At 41.3% G+C, this 10749-nt stretch overlaps 1 protein-coding gene across 1 annotated transcript in view; it reads left to right on the top strand.

Annotated features, from left to right (window-relative positions):
• Positions 1–816: 816 nt before the first annotated feature.
• Positions 817–10749, top strand: part of LOC100551768 (digestive cysteine proteinase 2) — a 21272-nt gene continuing 11339 nt past the window's right edge. The window contains exons 1-4 of the mRNA XM_003227200.4: positions 817–937; positions 7038–7097; positions 7253–7345; positions 9933–10105. Of these exons, the coding sequence (XP_003227248.1) occupies positions 886–937; positions 7038–7097; positions 7253–7345; positions 9933–10105 (378 nt within the window). The 5' untranslated portion in view covers positions 817–885. The remainder of the gene's footprint in view (positions 938–7037; positions 7098–7252; positions 7346–9932; positions 10106–10749) is intronic.

The raw sequence follows: 10749 nt of genomic DNA on the forward strand, positions 1-10749 counted from the left end.
ATTACTCTTTTATATATATAAGATATATATATATACACACACACATGCATACACACACACACACATATATACATACATACACACACATATATAAAAATATAATGAAAAATAAATAAATAAATGATAATTTAAAAAAACTGAATGGTTCTAGACTTCCAACCTGCTCTTGCTATTCCTTAAACCGTCGTAATTTATATTCCATTCTAACACTATTATATCCCCTTCGTCCTCTTCTAGTCTTGGAAATATTAAACTTCAGCAGAGAAGATCTAGTTTTGCCTGTTTTAAATAGTCTTTGACTAAGTCCCAGTTGGTTTCTTTTTTTGTTAATCCTTGGTTTGGTGATCCTTGGTTCTTCCTGTTTTCAGTAAACGCATTTGGTTATCTTTTCACCTTGCATAAAGCGCCTGTGTGTGTTAAGGGTCGTGGTCTTATCAGAAGGTATACAAATAGCCCCCGAGTAAAGCCAGACACGATAGTTCTCCCAAAGCCTTGGCCGTGTCATCACAAGGCTTACTCTCAGCCCTATGGAATTCACGAGCACTCCCTTCTAAGCAGACATCCCAAAATAGGAATTGGGGAACTTGTGACCCTATAGATCAGGGTTTCCTAAACTTTGGTCTTTCAGGGATTTCCAGAATCCTTAGCCAATGATGAGAGCGAGCTTAAGAATACGGATGATCTACCAGACCTTGTCCATCTCCATTGATGCAAGGGTTGGGCTCTCAGTCTTACTTATTTGCAGACAGCGCGTTGCAAAAGTTGTTTGGCAACACAAGACGAAGCTCCGCCCCGGAGCAACTTCGGCAATTTGCCTGTGGTCTCAAAAGAGGAAGGAACACGTCTGGGTTCCAGGAGAAGCTGAGAAGAAGAGCCTGAGCCGAGATGGGCAAGGTCTGCAGTCTTCTCATCTTGTGCCTCTGGGGCTTCGCTGTAGGTGAGTCTGGGGCTGGATGGATCTACACTAGTTTGGACCACAATATATGGTCAGTGTAGATCCATCTCATGGAGTTCGGTGCACTATTTGGCAGTGTGGATCCAGATATAAAGTGTTGATGAAGCTTCCCTTCTCTTGGTGTTTGCAGTTGAAGGTGATACCATGTTGTCGAAGGCTTTCATGGCTGGAATCACTGGGTTGCTGTGAGTTTTCTGGGCTGCCTGGCCATGCTCCAGAAGCATTCTCTCCTGACATTTTGCTCACATCTGTGGCAGGCATCCCCAGATGTTGTGAGGTCTGTTGGAAACTAGGCAAGTGTGTGTGTGTGTGTGTATATATATACATACATACATACATACATACATACATGTATTTATGTATGTATGTATATGTATATATATACACACACACACAGTAGAGTCTCACTTATCCAACATAAACGTGCCGGCAGAAGCTTGGATAAGTGAATATCTTGGATAATAAGGAGGAATTAAGGAAAAGCCTATTAAACATCAAATTAGATTATGATTTTACAAATTAAGCACCAAAACATCATGTTAGACAACAAATTTGGCAGAAAAAGCAGTTCAATATGCAGTAATGCTATGTAGTCATTACTGTATTTATGAATTTAGCACCAAAATATCACAATGTATTGAAAACATTGACTACAAAAATGCGTTGGATAATCAGAACGTTGGATAAGCGAGTGTTGGATAAGTGAGACTCTACTGTATATATATGGAATAATGTCCAGGGTGGGAGAAAGAGCTCTTGTCTGTTGGAGGCAAGTGTGAATGTTGCAATTGGGCACCTTGTTTAGCATTGAATAGCCTTGCAGCTTCAAAGCCTGGCTGATTCCAGACAGGAGACAGTCAGGGGCAGCTAACACCTCCCAACTAGGCGAGTGAGGTTTATATACCTGTGGAATAAAGTCCAGGGTGGGAGAAAGAACTCTTGTCTGTTGGAAGCAAGTGTGAATGTTGTCTCTGGCCACCTTGATTAGCATTGAATAGCCTTGCAGCTTCAAAGCCTGGCTTCTTTCTGCCTGTATGGCCATGTAGGTGATACCGCTACTTGTGAGTTGCAATATATGGTCAGTGTAGATCCATATCATGGATTAATTAATGTATTGCTGTGAGTGCCATTGCCTGTGAGCTTCATGTGCAGCCCTGAATATGGGGACTGAATAGGCGCATTGCCGGGAGACCGAATGGAAGGACTCGAAGAGAGCCGCGCTCCACATGGGAGCATTTTGTTCCGGGTTCCATTTGCGTAAATTGAGTTGCTGGCTCAGCAGGAAAACAAAACAGCTTTGCTTATTTCCTTGCACCGACAGTGCCTTGCCTTCCTCTGTGTGCAGAAAAGTCTCTCTTTTCCAAGCTGTTGTTCAATGCACAGGAACTCAAGCAAGTGAAAAATTAGCAGTTCCACATCAGTTTTGTTTTCTTCCTCCCTTCCTTTGTTTTCCTCATAGTTTTGCAAAGTATCAGCAGTGGTATTATTATTATTATTATTATTATTATTATTATTATTATTATTTTATTCTTGTACCCCGCCTCTATCTCCCCGCAGGGACTCAGGGCGGCTTACAAATGCAAAAGAGTATACATACAAAAACATCAAATACCGAAAACGCACAAATAAAAAATTAAAACATACGATTAAAATCAAACCATTAATAAGACAAAGTTACTCCTCCTATGTCCCATTTACGTAAATTTGGATCACAGTATTAGTTAGGTCAGTGTTTCTCAACCTGGGGGTCGGGACCCCTGAAAAGGTCACGAGAGGGGTGTCAGAGGGGTCGCCAAAGACCATCGGAAAACACTACAACTCCCAAATGTCAAGGTCTGTTTGCCCTAAACTCCACCAGTATTCAAAGTTTGTTATATTGGATATTTGTGCCAAGTGTTTGTGTCATCCATTGGGTTTACATTGCTCTGTCTATGTGAGTGAACTATAACTCCCAACCTCTGAGGTCAGTCCAATGGAAACCCCACCAACATTCAAAGTTTGCCATGTTGCGTATGTGTGGCAAATTTACTAGTTCCATTATTACAGAGTTCTCTCTGAGAGTTGGTGAACTACAACTCCCAAATGTCAAGGTCTGTTTGCCCTAAACTCCACCAGTATTCAAAGTTTGTTATATTGGATATTTATGTCAAGTATTTGTGCCATCCGTTGGGTTTACATTGCTCTGTCGATGTGAGTGAACTATTACTCCCAACCTTTGAGGTCAGTCCCCTCGAAACCCCACCAATATTCAAAGTTTGCCATGTTGGCTATGTGTGGCAAGTTTACTACTTCCATCATCATAGAGTTCTCTCTGAGAGTTGGTGAACTACAACTCCAAAAAGTCAAGGTCTATTTTCCCCAAACTCCAACAGTGTTCACATTTGGGCATATTGAGTATTCGTGCCAAGTTTGGTCCAGATCCATCCTTGTTTGAGTCCACAATGCTCTCCAGTTGTAGGCGAACTACAACTCCCAAACTCAAGGCCAATGCCCACCAAGCCCTTTTTATCTATTGATTAAAAACCTACTTGTTTCTGCATGGAAGGCAATTGAACCCGGCCCAATATTCTGTGTAGGCATTTGATCACACCCTGGTTGACCTGGCAGTACTTGCCTGGCCCTGAATACACACACAGTTGCACACACGTTGTTATTACCTGTGAACATTTCCTTACAAATCTCACCCACGGTATGTGAATGCATGGCAATCATTTGCCTGTGTGTCCTCACAGTTATATAACAGCCATTTTTCTCCACTTCGGAGATAGTATCCGTGAATGTGAAGTGAAACTCTTCCCGGAGTTTTGTCATTCTTGATTTGCCTAACTAATAAGTTGCAACCAGGAGTATCCAAGGGAGGATAATTGACTGTGTCACAAGCCTCACATATAGTCAGTTCTCTTCCTCACTGGTAAACAGGTCCAGTTTTAATTCACTAGACTAAATTTGGCACAAAGTTAGTCTATGCCAAATTTAGTCTAGTGAATTAAAACTAGAGTGAATTAGTCTAGTGAATTAAAATTTGGCACAAATACCCAACACGCTCAATTTGGGATTTGCAGTTCACCTCCATCCAGAGAGCACTGTGGACTCAAATAATGATGGATCTGGGCCAAACTTGGCATGAACAGTCGATATGCCCAAATGTGAACACTGGTGGAGTTTGGGGAAAATAGTCCTTGGCATTTGGGAATTATAGTTTCTGGGATTTATAGTTCAACTAAAATCAAAGAGCATTCTGAGCTCCACCAACGATGGAATTGAACCAAACTTGGCACACAGAACTCCCATGACCAACAGAAAACACTGGAAAGGTTTAGTGGGCATTGACCTTGATTTTTGGGAGTTGTAGTTCACCTCCATCCAGAGAGCACTGTGGATTCCAAACAATGATGGATCTGGACCAAACTTGGCACAGATATCCAATATGCCCAAAAATGAACACTGATGGAGTTTGGGGAAAATAGTCCTTGGCATTTGGGAATTGTAGTTGCTGGGATTTATAGTTCACCTAGAATCAAAGAGCATTCTGAACTCCACCAACGATTGAATTGAACCAAACTTGGCACACAGAACTCCATCAGAAACTACTGGAAGGGTTTGGTGGGCATTGACCTTGATTTTTGGGAGTTGTAGTTCACCTCCATCGAGAGCACTGTGGATTCCAAACCATGATGGATCCGGACCAAACTTGGCACAGATACTCAATATGCCCAAAAATGAACACTGATGGAGTTTGAGGAAAATAGACCTTGGCATTTGGGAATTGTAGTTGCTGGGATTTATAGTTCACCTACAATCAAAGAGCATTCTGAGCTCCACCAACGACTGAATTGAACCAAACTTGGCACACAGAACTCCATCAGAAACTACTGGAAGGGTTTGGTGGGCATTGACCTTGATTTTTGGGAGTTGTAGTTCACTTTCATCCAGAGAGCACTGTGGACTCAAATAATGATGGATCTGGGCCAAACTTGGCATGAACACTCAATATGCCCAAATGTGAACACCGGTGGAGTTTGGGGTAAATAGTAGACATGTCCAAAAAATCGTTTTGAATCGTATATCGGAATTATTTCGGATTGTTCTCGCTTTTTGATACACATTCCGAGACATTGTCTCACAGTGCAACCAGCAATGTAATTTGAACCTTTGTTGGGCCATTCTCTAATTGTCTCTTAATGTTTCGTTAATTTCCCCCCCCCCCCAAATTTTTAAAATATATTTTTTAAATATTTTTTTTAAAAAAAATTGTTTCTGAAACCTACCTTGAATGGGAGCTTAGCGCAGCCTAACTTGGCTGCCGCTCCCCAGCCAATCAGAAGCTTCCATGATGGACGCAAAGGTGGGGGCTAGGGTTGATAAGGATAGCTCAAGAAATGAGGGCGGGAGAGCCCTGTAAAAGTCCCCCCCCCCCCCGGTTCCCTTTTTTTTTTTGGCGATTGCGCATGCGCGTCCGCCAATTTAGAAACATTTAGAATCATTACGAATTTTTGGAAATATCCAAAAATTTTGGGCGAAAAAATCGGAAATACTTTCTATATCGAAGTGCCAGTGCCCCCTACTTTAGAAACGAGAATTGAAACATTTTTTTCATCGATCGGACATGCCTAGTAAATAGACATTGACATTTGGGAATTGTAGTTGCTGGGATTTATAGTTCACCTACCATCCAAGAGCACGCCGAACCCCCCCCCCCCCCCATATTCAAATGTGGGCATATTGGGTATTTGTGCCAAATTTGGTCCAGTGAATGAAGATACATCTTGCGTATCAGATATTTACATTGTGATTCATAACAGAAGCAAAATTTGTTATGAAGTAGCAACGAAAATAATGTTATGGTTGGAGGTCACCTTCCTTAGGTTGAGAACCTCTGCTCTAAACAAACAACCTCTTAAAAGTAACTTCCCGTGCAGGCAGGAGGGGAGGGAAATGCTGACTTGGGATAAACTTGGAGAGGAGAGGACATTTCCTCCTGGAACGCTTCTGTTCCCAATTAGAAGTTTCCTAATGAGACGTGGTGACTCGGTGGTTGCATCCCTGGCTGGGAACCGCTCACAACCAGTGTTGCTTGTTCTGCTGCAGTTTTTCTCCTCCTCTCTGGCTCCCAGCTTGGCCCCGAGGAGACAAAAGTGCTGAGCTGGACGGCACATACCAGCACTCGCTTGCTTGCCAAGGTCCTGTCGGTTCAGAGGCCTCGGTGCCAAACAGCCTGCAAATTCTGTGGCAAAAAAAACTGAGAGGAAGGAAGAGACGAGACCCATTTTTGGGGTGTGTTGGCCTCCATTGAAATCATATTTTGCAACAACAACTTGGGCCTTCCCTCCAGAGGTTTTGGATTTCAACTCCCACCATTCCTAACAGCCTCGGGCCCTTCCCGTTTCCCCCTCTGAATGGCCTCGCAGCTTCAGAGCCTGGCTGCTCCCTGCCCAGGGGGGAATCCTTTGTTAGGAAGTGTTATCTGACCCTGATTGATTCCCAAAGACAGGGGAAATTCCACACAGGGCCAGCTAAAACAACCCAACAAAGGATTCCTCTCGGCAGGATACAGCCAGGCTTTGAAGCTGCAAGGCCATTCAATGCTGACCGAGGTGGCCAGTGGCAACATTCAAGCAGAAGAGAGTTCTTTCTTCCTCCCACCCTAGACATCATTCCACGGATATATCAACCCCACTTGCCTAGACCTCACAACCTCTGAGGATGCCTGTCATAGATGTGGGCGAAACATCAGGAGAGAATGCTTCTGGAACATGGCCAGACAGCCCAAAAAAACTCACAGCAACCCAGCTCTGGTGGTTGTTGGCTTCCATCTATTGCTGGACAGAAGTTTCTGGTGTCTTGCTTCAAAGCTGCTTGTTGAATTTATGGCAATGCCATAAATAATAATTTATGCCAATAATAATAATTGCTAATTATTCTCAAAGCTACCCAACAGTTCCCGAAACCTGCAAACTGAGGAAGATATTGTTTCCATATTGGTTACTCACGATGGTTCTTACCACACGTTGAGCAACCTTGCAATGCCTTGAATATTCATCACCTTTCTTTATTATTATTATTATTATTATTATTATTTCAGGACATGGGTGCAATTATTCCAGAACAACCCCTGATTTTGGAACCATCTACCACGTCAAAGGTAAGCATTACTTTGTCCTTTATTGACCTGGCCTAAAATGTCAAGTATGGACAACAGCCCTGTCATTTGGACAGCAAAACTCCTAAGCTGTCGCCCAGGATCGCCAATTAATGGGTCATTTGCTAAACTGTTAATTTCCACTGTATGTCCTTTAGGAATCATCAACCTGCCCTATGCTGAAATCGAAGAGCCTTTTGAAGCCTGGTACAACCTGACGGGAAACAAGAGTCGCATTGAGTACTATAATGGTAAGAGACCGGTCCATGAAAGAAGCAACAGAGGTGCAGGCCAATACAGCAGTGATTCATAGCCTTTTGTGCTCTCGATATATCAGATTTCGGCTCCCAGAAGCATGGAGAACCTGCGTCAAGCATGGCATGACATTGGAGATGCAAGTGTCGGCTACGAACGCATGCAATTTTAATTAGAGATGTGGGATATGCATGCATTTCGAATCATAATCATAATCATAAATAATAATAATAAAAATCACCATCTGCCAACTGCAAAAGGCCACCCTACTGGGATCTGCACACATCATCAGAAAATACATCACACAGTCCTAGACACTTGGGAAGTGTTCGACTTGTGGTTTTGCGAAACGAAATCCAGCATATCTATCTTGTTTGCTGTGCCATACAACGTCATTGTGTTGATAATAATAATAATAATAATAATAATAATAATAATAATAATAATAATAGACATGCTGGATTTCGTATCACAAGATCACAAGTCAAACACTTCCCAAGCGTCTAGGACTGTGTGATTTATTATTATTATTATTATTATTATTATTATTATTATTATTATTATTATTATATTATGACACAGCAAACAAGATAGATATGCTGGATTTCGTATCACAAGATCACAAGTCAAACACTTCCCAAGCGTCTAGGACTGTGTGATTTATTATTATTATTATTATTATTATTATTATTATTATTATTATTATTATTATTATTATTATTACTACTGTGCCCGGCCACGCGTTGCTGTGGCATTTTCTGGTGGTGTTGGTGAGAAATTGTTGAGGTAGTGATGGTATTGAATGTCTGTTGTATGGTTGTCTTTATGTTTAGTATGCACACTGAAGTGGATTATATGGCAGTGTGGAGTCAAGATAATCCAGTTCAAAGCAGATAATATAAGATTATAAATGGGTTATATAGCTGTGTGGAAGGGCCTTGAGTCTACACTGCCATATAATTCAGTTAAAATCTGATGATCTGTGGAAGAGGCCTAAGTGAGACCTAACTGTGCCTGTCCCCTGGGCTGAGTAGGTTGCTAGAAGACCAGGTAGGCGGAGCTTAGCCTTCAAACTGGCAGCAATTGGATAAAAACTATTATTCCTCTCCCTGTAATTAGGACTTTATTTTTCTTTTCTTTTTGTTGTATCAACCTAGAGCCGTGAATGATGGGTTGTGTTGTCAAATTTCGAGGTTGGGGGGCCTGTAGTTTTGTTGCTTTGTCCGCTGCCCTGATGCCTTCACTCTTTTATATATATAGATTATTATTATTATTATTAAGGATTTTATGTGGCAGTGTAGATCCAGAGAAGCCAATGTGGCAACAAAGTCGCCCATGTTATTTTGGGATGTGAAGCATAACAACCTATTCGCACCTCTCTCTATTTCTAAAGCACTGATAATGAAATGTAAAACACTGTTGCTTCCTTCATTTGGAATCCTTAACACGACGAGCGATAGCTTCTCTTTGCTTTTGTGTATTTACTTAACTGAAGCATCTTTCACCGCCGTCAGCACATCGAACCTGAAGTGTTGCAATCTGCACACATTTACATTTGATCTTAATCTGGGTGTTTACATTCATGTATATCCTATCTCGTACAAAGCTAGATGACAGATAAATGGGGAAATAACTATTAGTGTGTAAGTAGACTTTGCTTCCGTGATAGTTGCTGAAATAGGAACACGGGAGGCATCTTCGGGTCTTCCTTGTGGATCACGGAGGTGAGATCGGAGGTGTTTGGTGTCCAAATTCCTGGCTGGCATATCTTGCCATTTCCCTCAAAACCCCACAAATGACAACAATCTTCAGGGACCACTTTTGCCACCTTGCAAAGTTTTATCATTCCATTATGGGTCTCCCACTCATTATTCTCACACTTCTTGCCATTCCATTGTATGATTTTATTGCTGTGTTTATCATGTCTATATATATAAAAGAGTGATGGCATCACGGCGACTCACAAAACAACAAAACTACAGGCCCCCCAACCTCGAAATTTGACAACACAACCCATAATCCACGCCTCAAGGTTGATACGACAAAAAGAAAAGAAAAATAAAGTCCTAATTAGAGAGAGAGGAATAATTGCTTTTATCCAATTGCTGCCAGTTAGAAGGCTAAGCTCCTCCAACTTGGTCTCCTGGCAACCCAGTAAAAAATAATAAAAAACACTAAAAAATAATTAAAAACACTAAAAAAAATTAATACAATAAAATACTATAATAACAGAAAATAACTAAAAATAGTACAAGAAAATAATAAAATATAATAAATAAAAAGATAACTTACAATAAAATTAATTAAAAAATACAAATAACGTCAAATAAAAATTACACAACAATTTTTAACCGATACCACCACCACTTTGCCACAGCAACGCGTGGCCGGGCACAGCTAATGTTTTATAATGACTGTGATTTTATTTTATGCCTTTTAATCTTATTTGTGTGTTTTTAGTATTTGATACTCTGTGTGCTGGTATTATATTTGTGAGCCGCCCCGAGTCCCTCTGGGGAGATGTTGGCGGGGTATAAAAATAACATTATTATTATTATTATTATTATTATTATTATTATTCAGGCCAGGTGATCACCTTGCAACTCGGATGCGTGGAACCATACGGCACCCTGTTCAAAATAACGCCGGCGACGACAGAGACGGTGGTGAACGCCGAAAAGTGCTTCCAGCTGAACGGCACTAAAGAGAGCCGCGTGCGTCCCCAGGAAGTCTTTCCAGACATGAAAAACTTCCAGGTAAGTCACCCAAATGAAGGAGAAAGATGTGCCAAGGAGTCAGTGCTGGACTCGGATTGGGAACGCTGCTACAGATTCTATGGAGAACGGCTGTTCCTCGGCCCAAGTTACTAATTATGTAAAACAATTACCTTCAAAGGGTCCCGGTTCAGGAGGGAAATCAGGCAGAAAACCCAGTCTCGCGAGAGATGTAAAAAGCAAAGTTTATTTTCACCACAACTGTGAGAAGGCTTATCTAAAGTTGACCAATGTCTGAGGGTCTTCCTCACCTTCCATACCTACTTGGCATAAATGATACCTGTGACCTCACTTGGATTTCAAGCTAACTTTTGGTCTTGGAACTTCCTGGAGAAAGGCACCAGATCACAGGAAGGGAGTGGCATGTGCAAAGGCAAAGCCACATAGGCAAAAGTTTACTATTTTCTGGCTTATGGGCCCTTCAGTTACAGGGTGAAAAAGATGGATAGCATAACAGACATGGAAACTATATAGCTGGCTATCTACCATATATACTCGAGTATAAGCCAACCCGAATATAAGCTGAGGCACCTAATTTTACCATAAAAAAACTGGGAAAGCATTGACTCAAGTATAAGAGAGTGGTAAATTTCAGAAATTAAAATAGATACCAATAAAATTACATT

Source organism: Anolis carolinensis, unplaced genomic scaffold (genome assembly GCF_035594765.1).
Source record: "Anolis carolinensis isolate JA03-04 unplaced genomic scaffold, rAnoCar3.1.pri scaffold_10, whole genome shotgun sequence".
Classification (NCBI taxonomy): domain Eukaryota; kingdom Metazoa; phylum Chordata; class Lepidosauria; order Squamata; family Dactyloidae; genus Anolis; species Anolis carolinensis.